Source organism: Perna viridis, chromosome 3, assembly GCF_037379345.1.
Source record: "Perna viridis isolate PV_CMFRI_1.1 ecotype Kerala chromosome 3, ASM3737934v1, whole genome shotgun sequence".
NCBI lineage: Eukaryota > Metazoa > Mollusca > Bivalvia > Mytilida > Mytilidae > Perna > Perna viridis.
This window is the reverse complement of record NC_142447.1, coordinates 33,406,439-33,421,306: the sequence shown is the minus strand read 5'-3', so window position 1 is coordinate 33,421,306 and position 14,868 is coordinate 33,406,439. Positions and strand designations below refer to the sequence as shown.

Below are 14,868 nucleotides of genomic sequence, written 5' to 3'. Positions count from 1 at the left end.
ACGATACATGCTACAGTTTGTTTTTCAAAGATTTGACAATTTATATGTAAATTCTTGTTGACATAAAATAAAATTTTGCAGCCCAGATGAAGAAAAAGGTTAAATCATAACTGTTGGCAAAATTTGTATTTATTTCTGTTGTATCAATGTTAATATGTATAGACTAATAAGAAGGCGTATAGATTCGCAACCATCATAATGAATACAATTAGAGTCAAGAAAATGAAATTTGAATATATTGGTAGGAATGTAGAAATGAAATATTAAAAAGGTGTTTTACATTTTACATGTCATAACTTCAAACTTGTATCATGTACTATTTGTTTGTTATTAGTACGTACAATGAACATAAACCGAACATCATAAAATGAAAGCGCTTGTGTGTTTCACGTACCACCAACAGAGGGTTTTTCAAAAAAGAGTATATAATGCAAAAATAAGATAATAAGTTTGATATAACCTTAAATTAAAATAAGAAACTCAACTGTAGCAACTGTACAGTTTTCATATCCAAACAAATACATTTTTCTATAGCTTGTCGGAACTACACAAACTTGTTATAGCGAGCTGGGCGTCTTACTTTTAGGCTTCTGCAACAGGGTTGGTTCAACATTAAAGTCATCACTACAAAAGTTTTATGGTCGTCATCGTGAACTGGTTTATCTATTGCAACATGAGAACCGATTTGTTTACCGTGTCATAGTTTTCGTTTCCTCTTTTGTCTACCCATTATGTAAAAACTTTAGCGGGTATTTCTAAAAAAAATCAGAGGACACTTATCGATGCACTGGCCACAAGATTTTATTCAATAGGAATGAAAACCGGTTAACATTTCTTATAGCATTATTGTCTACTTATTATTATAACTTTATTGTTATTGAAATGTCTATTGGAACAACTTTTCGCCACTTTTAGATAATCTATGTCTGTATTCATATGAAGCTACGTCCAGCCAAATACTGTAATTCTAGTTTCCATTACATAAATTATGTTTATCTCTGAATTATCCTTATTACAAGGATAACTTGCAATTTGCCTAACCATGAACTTGAAATGAAAATTGCGACATATACGCCCTCTTCTGCTTTATTACCAGATTTTACATATACTTAGATGATACAGGACGTTTGAAAAAGGAACTCTGTGGATATTTTCTAGGAAAGCAGAGGTTGCTTACGCTACATGTGTAACTTACCCAGCTCCCAGTTTCAAGTGGAGTCCGAGTTGCTCATTTCCTCCTGCTTCATTGTATGTGCTATCTGGGCTATTTCATGTTCTTTGTTGTGTTTGTCTATTGTCCCTGTATAATTTTCATCCTGGTAATAGTTTCTTTTGGTACTCGCTTGAATAATGGTTCATTGATTTCTCTTGATGACAAACGTGCATGTTGTTTGTACATTGAATTTCTTTGTAGAACTATGATATTGTCTAATAAGATTCTAACACGAACGTATGTTCAGCCTATCATCACTACAAAGGTTTTTGGTCGTCACCACAATTTGGTGGACCAATATGCTTCCTATCTCACAGATAAGACAAGATACCCTCAATTAAATTTCATGTATTACCGGTTTGACATTCCCTTCGGAATTGACGCTAACCAGGGTGTTACTCACTTGCAATCTGCGGACCAAGACATGATTACGCTTCCGATGGTGCTCCTTTTTTACTGTCTTGTGATCCTTATCTTCAGTATTTATGTCTAATTGTATTTTATTTTATTGTCAACGTTGCGTATGTAGATCATATCTGTTTCTAGTTTTCAAATTTTGGCTATATACTTTGAATACTGTCCGTCTTTTTCGGTGCTCCATCCCTTTTCCGTTGATTTTTTGACGGTACATTTTACTTCCAGTATTCAATGGATTTATATGATGAGTGGGGATTCTAGATTTTTAATAAGTTCATGATTTGATAGCGAAATTCATTAGTGTTTATTTACATAATTATATTGCGTTTATCTTATACGAAGAGCACAGCAAATAAAACGGATGTTGCAGTAATGTTATCTAATGGTATTTTCGTCCGCTCTGTTGTCGTACAATGTTTGGTTTGGTTAGCTTTCGGGAATTACGATAATGTGTTCAAATAAAGCAATGGTTTGAAAAGAATGAGTTTTTGTTTCGTGTTAATAATTTATTATAAAGTTTTTTTTTGTATTAATGAAGTACTTTAACTATCTTCTCACTTCAATGGTATAAAAAAATTATTATGGGACTTTGTTTCTGCAAGACTAGTTTATTGTGGTTATATGTTTTTTTTTTTTAATTTCATGGAACACCACAAAAATTGAGCTCAAAATCGAGATTAATGAAATAAGTGTATTAACAAAATTACCAAACTTAAATAGATAAAATAAAATGTTTTTTTTTTCAACTATATTTTATTCCCGATTCATTTTTGTTTTCTTTTGTTAAATATTTGTTTGAAAATTTGGAACTAAGAAGACCAGATGACATGGTAACCATACTTTAAAATGGACTTAAGGGGGATCGTTTTAGCGGATAACGTTAATGTCTCTTTATTTTGCTTTTGCTTATTGCTTCTACAAATACAGACTCTCATTATATTAAAAATGATTTTTGCTTCCATGAACCTTTTCGGGGTAAGTCTATGAGCATGCGTGACATATATTTCCGTGAGGTAGGGCTTATGTAGAATTAAAGAATTTACCACGGGAAGTGTATGTTGAGCATAATCCGCGCATGATCATTGGTTATCCCGTGGTTAGCCCGAAAGAGTATATATCATAATATTGTAACGAGTAGCACACATGTCCAATATTGAGTGTCTAAACTTCAACAAACGCAATTATTGGCAAATTAAAGGTCGTCTAGATCGGATGAAATAACGTGTATATATATAGTGATACATATAGTGACGTTTTGATAAAAATGTTCAAATGTAACTATGTAGGAAACTGTTTGACAATGTAGACAAAATTATATGTGTATTAGAAACTTTGCTTTAAAAACATTTTTAGACAGATTAAATGCGTAGAATTGATTTATTTTCGTAGATATCAAACAAGAAGGAATTTTTGTTAGCACATATTTAAATATATAAATGAACTTTATTATGTTTAACATTAAAAAGCCCATCACATACAACGTTAACCTTTCTATTACCAGTGGTATAGTCCCTGATAATACGATAATTGTCCGCGTTTGTCCCATTTTCAAAACGAACAGCAGACTCGATGTTGGAAACTATAGACCTGTAAGCATTTTGTTTGTAGTCTCTAAAATTTTGGAAAGATCAGTTAATTTCCAATATGAAACATACATAGTTCGAAACAATTTATTATACAGCTTACAGTCCGGTTTTAGAAATTCACATTCTACTGATACATATTTGATACATTTGTTGGATCATATAAAATCGCTATCACTTCAGAGCCTATACACTGGTATGATAATGCTTGACCTACAGAAAGCTTTTGGCACAGTTGACTACAACATACTATGTAATAAGTTATAGCTTATGGGCGTGAATTCTACAAAATGATGTGAGTCTTATCTTTTTGGTAAAAAACAAAAGGTCAGTGTAAACGGAGACGAATTAAGTTTTCAAAATAGATTTTATGGTGTTTCTCAAGAAAGTATATTAGGACCTTATTATTTATATGCTATGTTAATGATATGTCAACAAGTATTAGTTCTGAATGTATATTATTACTTTAAGCTGATGATAGCACGATTTTACATTCACATAAGAATCCTGATATAATTTAGCTTGTCTTGGTTAATAATTCGAGTCTTGTATCCAGTGGCCAGTAGATACAAACTGTCACTACATTTAGGAAAAACCGGATGCATTCTATTTGGCTCTAAACGAAAACTTTCGAAAATAGAAACATTTAACGTTGTCTGCAATAATTACACTATTTCCTTACAAAATAGCGTGAAATATTTAGGACTTTCTTTCTGGGGAGATAATTGTCAATACTTCTATTAAAAAAAACAATGCAAGGCTGAAGTTCTGATACCGACAGGGTAAATGCCTATCAGAAAATTCTAGAGAAACTAATTCAGCTCTCATACAGTGTCATTTTGATTATGCGTGCTCGTCTTGGTATGACTATCTGTCAAAATTTACGACACAAATTACAGATTGAACAAAACAAATGTATTAGATACATGAAAATATGGGTCCTATATGTAAGTCCACATTATATGAAGGATAACTTTACTAAAGTCACAGATTGTCATCAGTATTTTACACGGTCAAGGGAGTTCAATTTTTGGGTACCACCGATCAAAGGTCAACAAAAATGACATTCTTTTATAATTGTATTATTGATTGGAATTAATTACCAAATAATTTGAAAAATATATAAAAAAAATATTAATGATTTCAAAAACAATGTTAAGGAATATTTAACAGAAACATTTAGATCAAATTAACTGCATTTTATATAAACCTGCCTAAGTCATGAGATAATTTTTACTGTGTATCTTGCAGTGGAGTAAGGTTTATGACATACTGGGATCCCATTGGAAATAAGCCATTTGACTTTCATGGGTTATCCTGATTGAATATCAACATCTTTTTATAGCTAGTTCAGACATTATTACACTTACTGTAAACAGTTTTTTTCTGTAAAATTTTCATTATGATATTTAACATATATAATACAATAAGTCTTTTTTAAAATTTTAATTAAAGATATATCATATGTCTGTAATATTTTATTGTGCTTCAATTATGCTTGTATATGCTGTATATGTTGATATTTAATCAAAGAAATATATCTATCTATCTATGGAAATTCATATATCTAAAAGATAGCACACATTTTAGATGACATAACTTTTAAAATAATAATTTCATATGTAGTTTTTTGCTAGAAGATGCTTTTTGTCAACTTCTGAATGAAATATATTGGATTCCTCCGAAATATGAGCAACTTCTATTTCATTTAAGAATTTATTTTTCTCAATGACAAAAGACCTGAAAAAAAGAAATAAATTGTGCAGTGGTTAGTAATCAACATGAACCAAACAATATTTAAAAAATTAGAGAACTCCTGCGTGTTCCTTTTACTTAAAAAGCTATTGAAAAAGAAATTAAGTATATACAAATAAAAATACAACTAATTTTTACACAAAAAATTAACCTACGTCTAAAATGAGATAATATACAGAAATCCTGGACTTGTTTTTAATAGGATGTAGAACATTCACACAAAAAAAAAAAGACTTATGCTATCTGAGCTTTTTACAAAGGTCAAATTGACCAAATTCTAGAGCTTTGTTTGTTAAAAGTTTTGCAGAATAAAAATCTTTTTTTTTACCGCTGATAAATTCATGAGTTCATGGACTATAAAATTATTCAAATAATTAAAGATGGAAATCAATTATCAATAGTATATATACCAATATTCTTGTTTTCACTGGGAAACCTGATAAAATTAATACATGTAATGGTAAATTAAAGATTAAGGCATTCTCCTCTGAGAAGTCATTGCTTTTGATACCTTGTGATTTAAATGAAATATTTTAAATTTTAGATGAAAGTTAATAATGAAACTTTCAGTTAACAAGTACATTATTTATTTAAAAAAATTATCTGTTTATTAATTCATATCCCATTGTCTGTTAGCTGTTATACCCACTGAATACCTTGTATATTGTTGCTAAATAAATGAGACCTTTGAAAGGCGACAACTGGCGTAAAAATCTATTACAAAAAAAAACAAAACAAAACAAAAAAAAAAAGTCGAGATTAAAAAATATCGTTGTAAGTGGTAAATGTTATGATATTGACCACAAAAAATAACGAATCGTCAACTATAGGACAATTCAGTATAACAATGGAAATTTCAAAAGTAAAAGTATTCGTTCCAAAACTTTTACTACTGTGCTACGCTATAGAATAAGGAAATGAGTGGAGTCTATAAGATCACAAACAGTTTTATAGAAAATAAACACAAGAACAACTAATAGCCCTCATATGAAATGAAAAAGTAAGATACTGTACTAATAGTCAAAACAGACTTAGTTCAAGGAAGTGGATTGGTTGGAAATGCAATAAGACCTCAAAAGACAACAATCTAAAAAGAATGAATAGCACAACCCGTGGTAAAGACAAAAAAAACCAAAATCATACTAATAATGTAGTTTAAATACACTGCAACATAAAAGAATCGTCCAGCAAGTGGTAACCAAAGATTTAACCGTTTTTACGCAATTTCTTTACGCCGCCAGGGTAAATGATCGACATAATTTAGTTCAACTGAATTATAGGGCGATTTGTTTTGAGAATGATTGGTACTGTGTCTTAAATTTCGATTTCGTTAATTTCATTTCGATACAAGGTATCCAGTCATGAAATGATTAAAAATATAAGCGCTATTTTTTCAACTGATTTGAAATTCAAGCCAAATCTTACAACCTAACCTGAACTGATTTTTTATACTGTTGTATAAAATTCAGTACCGAAGCACAATACAATCTGACAAGAAAGAAAAGTCCTTCTTTAATCAATACTTTAAACGAATTATAGTTTAAATCGCACAACATAAAAGTTAACAATTTTTAAACATTCTGTAAGATTGTAAAGGGAGAAGACTAGTATGGCCGGGATATATATTTAGAATAAAACACAAAAAAAAAGAGTCACTGAAATAGACCTCGCCTAAAATTTATATTTCGTTACCCTAAAGAGATAAATTACTACTTAATTGCATTGCGAACAACATGGAGATTGTTTTTGCATAAAGTGAAGTAAATATATTATGATTGTCAAAATCAGTCAAAATATCGACATGAAAGGCGTTCCTAAATATAAACGCTCGGTATTATATTAAAGACCCCTTTCAGTTTTCAGTAGAAGTATCAGTTTCACTCTTATATTTTTCCATAATTTTGATAATGTTATAAATAGTTGCAAATGGTTTTGACGAATTCAAACTTTAAAAATGGACAAAATGAAAATTACTTTCCAAAACTGCAAAAACTAGTAATGAATAGTATGGAAAAAAAGAAAAAGAAAAGAAACGCAAACGACAGAAAGTTTGAGTTTGGAACAACATTGGAAAATGTGTCAATGTTAAGTTGAATTTGGGTTTAAATTCCATATTTAGCCATGCATTTAATGAATAAAACAATTTAATGTGTCCAACAACCGCGCTTCTGGTCATATTTTAAATTCACCCCTTTTTGTTGAAATAGCGTCTATCTTGAGGTTGTGTATCCGGACATGCTATATCGAGCTGGGGTTCTCACTTTTAGGCTTCTCGAACAGGATTACATTGCTGCAACATTAAAGTCATCACTACAAGAACTTTATAGTCGCCATCGTGAACCAGTGTTTCTATTTGCAACATGAGAACCGATTTGTTCACCGTGTCATAGTTTTCGTTTCTTTTTCTTCTAACCCGTACGTGACATTATATAAGCAACTCAGCGGGTATTTCTAAACAAAAATCAGAGAACGATCCCCGGCCATTGCCCAAGATTTTACTGGAATCCGGGTTGCTTATTTACTCTTGTGTTTTTATAGGTGTTAATTTGGTTCATGCATTTCATGTTCTTACCCTTCGACTATGATCTTTTTTTTATTACCGTTCGGATACTGGTTCCCTTTATTTCCCATTCAAACAAATTTTAAAACAAAATATCACCAGACGTCTTATATAGATAAATATAAAACATTCATAGCCGATTTAAATAAAATTTCATTCAATAGGAATAAAAACCGTTTAACATTCCATACTTTATTTGTATTGAAATGTCTATTGGAACGACTTTTCGCCACCTTGTTCAAAAAATAAGGAATCATGAAAGTAGAAACAAGGATTCTGATGGAGAAAAGGGTTCAGTATCTAGAATGAGGCGGACAGCCCGTTTTTGGAGTTTAAGAATTTTGTCTAATCCTTTAGAGCCACAACCACCCCATACAATACAACAGTAGTCAATAAGCGGAAGAATGTACCCATTATAGAAAGTTTTTCTCGTTTCAATGTTCAGATATTTCTTAATCTTTGCTAGGAGATACAATCTTGATGAAATATTAGAGCACATATAATCAACATGACATTTCCAGCTTAGAGTATCATCAATTTTTACAAGTAGTTTTTCACATAAAGAAAATTTCAAAGCTTTATCATTAACTATTAAGGAGGGTATATCAACATTTGACAGTTTTTGTCTTATTCCAATAATCATACACTTAGTTTTATTAGGATTGATAAACATACGGTTATTTCTACACCAGTTTTCAACTTTTCTTAGATTATCTTGCAGATCCTGTTGTAATAAATTAATATTTTTCCCAGATTTGTGTATGGTTGTATCATCAGCATACATATCAACATTTGTATTATGCATGTCAAGAGGAAGATCGTTAATAAATATAACAAATAAAAGAGGTCCAAGTATGGAACCCTGAGGAACGCCAAAGCTAATAGGTTTTTTTTATGAGAAAGTGTTTAAGATATTTACTTGCTGCTTTCTATCCTTTAAGTAGGACTTAAAGAATTGCACAGTGCTGTCATTTACACCATAGATCATTAGCTTTTTACAAAGTATATCATGATCAACAACATCAAAAGCCTTTTTAAAGTCTACAAATATAGCCAGATTTATGTTTCCATCATTCATCTTACATAGCCATTTATCCACAATATTCACAAGAGCAGTTTGGCAGGAGTTTTTAGGTCTAAATCCAGACTGAGCTGGATGTAAAAATTCCCATTGAGATAAATATTCATACAAGTGATTAGATATATGTCGTTCAATTATTTGTGACAATGTAGGAAGTATTGAAATAGGTCTGTAATTTGATACTACATCTTTCTGACCATTCTTATAAACAGGAGTTACGTTTGCAATCTTAAGTGAATGTGGAAATATGCCTGAATCAATCATACGATTATATATATAAGTAAGACTTGGTGCAATAATATGAGACGTTAATTGCAGCACCTTAGGCCCAATTTTATCATATCCAGATGACTTAGTTGTGTCTAACTTTAATAGTGCTTCATAAATTTCCCTACATTTTACTGGAGGTATCATAAACTGTTTATGATCATAGTTTCTAATCTTTTCCTTAATATATTTATGTAGTTTATGAAAATCATGATTTGGCACAATCATCAGGTTTCTTAAATTCTCAATACAAGAAGTGAAGTAATAATTGAAAACATTAGTTATTTGCTCTTTGTCTACTACTTTTTCCCCACTTTCAAGTTTCAATTCCTTTGGTGTAGATTTGACTTTAGGATTTAAACTATGAATGCACTTCCATAAGTTTCTGGAGTCTTTACTATCCTTTACAAGATTTACATAGTAATTTTGTTTTGCACTATTTATCAGATGCGTTGTTTTATTTCGCCAAAATCTATATTCTGACCACATACCAAGAGACTTGAATTTGTCCCTTTGCTTTCTTGCATTTAAAATTTCATTATTATACCAATCTGGTTGTTTCTCCCTTTTAACTCTCTTTGTTACAATTGGGGCATGTTTATTTAGAACAGAATTTAACATACCATAAAATAAATCGAGACACACAGAAGGATCACTTTCTTGCTCAATAAGGTAAAAAGGTGTATTCATCATATCTGAAAGAAAAGACTCCTTATCAAAAAACTTAAAATTTCTGTATGTAATAGTTGAATGGGTCTTTTTTAATTCATGTCCTTGTTCTTTTCTAACTAAACTCACCGGGTAATGATCACTGATAGCAGAATTGCAAACAAAAGAATCTAGGACCATGTTTAGATTGCTTACATAAATATGATCAATTGAAGTTCTTGTATTTTCTGTTACTCTAGTTGGCTCAGTTATCAATTAGTGAAGATGAAACATATTAATGAAATCTAACCATTTTGGTGTAGGTTTAGACGGATGTAAAAAAGTTCATATTAAAATCACCCATAATAATAACATCAGAATTTATATTCATAGCTATACTCATTTCTTTTTCAAAATTATTTATCCAATCTGTTAATGACTTTGGTGGTCGGTACACATAACACAAGAAAAAGGATCTTTTACAGAAAGGTTTGATCTCTAACCACAAAGTCTCAATGCCACCTATTTCTAAATCAGGTCTTCTAGAAAATTTCAAATTATCATGAAGATAAACTAAAATACCACCACTATCATGTAGTTTCATCCTATCTTTTCTCTCAAGATTAAAACCTGGAATAATTAGTTCTCTATCTAGAGTATTTGGATTTAGAAAAGTTTCACAAAACCCAATTATATCTGACTGATTCTTCTGAAATAATAAAGTGTTCTTAATTTCATCAAACTTGTTTTCCAGTCTATTAATATTATGTGAAGAAATTTTCAATCCTTTTGTTTTTCCAAAACCATATGGACTTTCATTGTACATCTTATATAGATCAGTTTTCATTACTTCCTGTACATTCAGATAATAGAAACAAGATATCATAGATAAAGTAAACATAATACATACATGCAACATTATATCAAATGATGGAAGGACCTCAGGAGGTGATATGGTACAATTAGTTACAGGCAATTCATTTATACTATTAAACTTAATCTGATGTGTAATTTACATGTCCTTCATTCTATTAGTGTCTAAAGAATCTTGACATGCAGACAAATTCCTTCCTGTAGTGGATGACGAACATAACTGATTTATGGCTTTATCCTTACTTTTATCATCATTAAAATACTTAACACTCCTTTGCAGAAAACCATCTAATAATTTATGACATGTGTAAGTAGTATTGTTATAATCGTGACACAATGAGAATAATATAAAATAGTTATTGTTTTTTGTCAAATTTTCTATGGCTATTTCTTCTTTGCCAGATTCTTATTGGTAAAAACTACAAAATTTCTCTTTGTGGCCATAATAATTACAGGAATAACAGCCAACTTTGTGACTGTGCTTGCAAGATCTACTATTATGGTTTGGTTCCCCACATTTAGTACAAAAATTCCCATTCTTCATATCATAACCTAGGATATTGACATAATTGTTTACCGATTGTAGGAAAACAGATGTTTCCTTTCTAGAAAAGTGTAACCCATCTTGGAACAGATAATGCAAAACTCTACCATTTTTGTCATGAATGTGATCATAATGGTCAATGAATTGTATGTTCAGGTCACTACACATCTCCCATAACATTTGATTCAATGGGTCAACATTAATCTTTATTCTTGGAGTAATGCTTGATATCATTAAGACACAGTCTAGTCTACATACAGCCCTTAATAACTGCAGTAAACTTTCATAGTTGTCTCTTATTGTCGAATAATTTTGTCCTGTTTCTAAGTCATTTCCTCCAATATGAATTATAATAAATTTATAAGATGACATATCTTTCTCCTGCACAGTTTTTATGAGCTTACTGATGTTGGCCCCTCTGTTAGTACTGATGCCCGTGTCCCATAATCCTGATGGATTTATATCCTTTAGCATGGAGCTTCCAATAATCAGTGTTTCAGCTTTCTTAATATCATGAAGAATTTCTTTTTCATTTTGTTCAGTGCTGAAAAAATTTCTGTTTGATTGTGCCATTATTTGGACGGACTCTTTTGATTTATTCCCAGACTTTACCTATACCTAGATGATGCAGGATGTTTGAAAATGAAAATGTGCAGATATTTCCAGAAAAGCATAGATTGCTTACGCTACACCTTATCCACGCTCCCAGTTTCAATGGGAGACCGGGTTGTCCATTTCCCCTTGTTTCGTTGTATGTGTTATCTAGAATATATTTCATGTTCTTTGTTGTGTGTGTCTATTGTCCCTGTCTAGTTTTTATCTTGTAATAGATTTTTTTGGTTATCGCTTGAATCCTGGTTCCTTTATTACTCTTTATGACAAACGTGCATATTATTTGCACAATGAATTTCTAACACATGAGTATGTTCAGCCTTTGTTGGTATCATCACTACAAAAGGTTTTTTTTTTGGTCGTCATCAAAATTTAGTTGACCAATATGCTTTCTATCTCACAGATAAGACAAGATACCCTCAATTAAATTTCACGTTTTACCGGATTGACATTCCCTTCGAACTTCACTCTTACCGGATTTTACTCACTTGCATTGTGCGGACCAAGACATGCTAATTCTTTCGATGGCACTCATTGTTTACTGTCTTGTGATCCTTATCTTCATATTTTATATATAATTGTATTTTATTCTATTGTCAACATTGCGTATGTAGATCATATCTATTTCTAGTTTTCAAGTTTTGGCTATATACTTTGAATGCTGTTCTTCTTCTTTGGTGCCCCACCTTTTTCCGTTAATTTTTTGACGATATTTTTTACTTCCAGTATTCAATGGATTTGTATGATGAATGGGGTTTTCTATATATATAATAAGTTAATGATTTGATAGCAAAGTTCATTAGTATTTATTTACATAAGTACATTGCGTTTTTTTATATATATACAAAGGGCATAGCAATTAAAACGGATGTTATAGTAATGTTATCTGATGGTATATTCGTCCGCTCTGTTGTGGTACACTGTTTGGTTTGGTTATCTTTCGGGAATTACGATAATGTGTTCGAATAAATCAACGGTTTGAAGTAAATGAGTTTTTGTTCTGTGTTAATAATGTAACACAAAGTTTTTTTGTACAGTTGAAGTTTATTTTGAGAATTGGTTTATGCAAAACTAGTTTATTGTGGTAATATATTTTTAAAATTTTATGGAACACTACAAAAAACTAAAAATTTAGATTAACCAAATAAGTATATTAACAAAATTACTTAACTTAAATAGATAAAAAAATGTTTTTCCAACCATATTTTATCCCCTAATCAATGTTTTGTACTTTTTTGTTAAATATTTGTTTGAAAAACGTCGCTTGAAGACCACTAAGAAAGCTAAGAACACCAGATGATAAATCAATCATACCTTAAAATGGACTTTACGGGGAGTCTACTTAGCGGATAAAGTTAATGTCCCTTTAATTTGCTTTTGCTTATTGCTTTTATAAATACATTGTATTAAAATGATTTTTGCTTTAATAGCTTTTTTCAGGGTAAGTCGATGAGCATGCGTGACATATACTTCCGCGAGGTAGGGCTTATTTAGAATAAAAAAAATTCCTCGTGAAGTGTAGGTGCATGCTCATTGATTATCCCACGATTAGACCGAAACTGTGTATATACTGTCATTGTAACGAGTAGCAAACATATTCAATATTGATTGTTTAAAATTCAAAAACATTATTGTTGGCAAATAGAGGTCCTCTATATAGGATGAAAGAACATGGAACGGGCTGATATATATGATACATGAAGTGACGTTTTGATCAAAATGTTGAAACGTAATTATATAGATAACTTGGAAACGGTTTGACCTCGTAGACAATAAAAATATGTATTAGAAACTTTGCCTTAAAACATATTTAGACAGATTAAATGTGTAGTATTGATTTTTGAGATATTAAACAAGTAAGAAAGCATTTTTTCAGCACGTATTTAAAGATAATATTATAGTATTAATGTCTGACCTTTTCAATATTGGCTTTGTAACATGCCCGAGGTATTAACAATGGCCAAGGATGGCTGTAATGGCCCGAAGCAACGCCGTCCGAGGCGATTACTAATACTAAGGGCATGTTACAGGGCCAATACGGAAAAGCCCTTATATTGATACTTTCATTAACCAACTTTATTTCAGGACAGTCAGTTATTATTACATATGATTTCACCATGATTTAACACAAGTTCATATCTCGGTGAATCAAATATTTATGAAAATTCATCATGAAGGTCTTGTTGTCCCAATAGTTAAAAAAATCGTAAATTTATAGAACTATATTAAACATACCAAAGAAATCAATGTACTCAGTTCCTATACCACATTTCTGTAATTTAAATTCTCCTAATGTTTTATATCAATTAAATTATTAGGGCCCCGTGCAGGTCCGGGTGTCAAAAGAATAGGCCTGCTGCAGCGCTAAGCTTGTCGTAAAAGGCGACTAAATAATGTTCAGAAACCTAGACGGGGGCTAGGCGCTCTGCCCACAGAGCAACTGGAATGTGTGCCCCAGGTGGTGGAATGGGGTACCCCTGGCGTGTTACATGCTGGGGCTGTCAGGCTATAATACGGAAAACCTGACCGCAAATCATAGTGGTGCATCGTGTTGGGAAAGATGTCGCGTTCCTCGCAAGTTAAAGAACCCTACTGTGGTATTCGAATTGAGTAGGAAGCATTGCGCTCCGCCACAGGAGGCTAAATTGCCCGACCTTACCCATCCCTCCCTTTTTCTAGTGGCAATCAAAATTTGTCGACCTTGTTATCCTTGTGTCCCATCCCTTTTTCTCATTTCATCATCATTTCATGTTCATTGTATCATCCATGTCATGTTCATCGTCTAAATATAGCTGAAATATTGCTGCTCGGACGTTAAACCCCAACAATCAATTAATCATAAATTATTAGGTCACACTTGATAAAAGTTGTGACTTACTGTAAGAAATGTACGCCATTTTGATTTAGTCCATAATGGTCCCGTATTGATGCTTCGTAATGCATGGCTGTAAGATCGTAATAATCGGCTGTAGGAATTTCCAGTTCGTAATGACCAGTTGTCGAATTTTTCAGTTGATAAAGGATGGGCATGTCTATACATATTGTAGTAAGTTGGCTTATAAATAATTACAAAATCCAAACTTAAATTGGTGAAAATGAATCTTATTGCGGAAATTCATAGTTTTAAAAGAAAGCATATATCTTACATGAGATCACTTTTAAAATACGAATTTCATATATACTTTTTCGCCAGAAGACGTCAAACTTTGACTTGGAATATGGAAATGAGAAGGGAAGAAATTAGTGCATTCTATAAGATCACAAATGCTTTTATAGAAAATTACCACTAGAAAAACTATTAGCTTTCATGTGAAA

At 31.4% G+C, this 14,868-nt stretch overlaps 1 protein-coding gene across 1 annotated transcript; it reads right to left on the bottom strand.

Annotated features, from left to right (window-relative positions):
- Positions 1-10,803: 10,803 nt before the first annotated feature.
- LOC148621940 (uncharacterized) lies at positions 10,804-11,514 on the bottom strand. Its single transcript, XM_088574101.1, has one exon. The coding sequence runs from the start codon at positions 11,512-11,514 to the stop codon at positions 10,804-10,806; it is 711 nt and encodes a 236-aa protein (XP_088430227.1).
- Between the last annotated feature and the right edge of the window lie 3,354 nt (positions 11,515-14,868).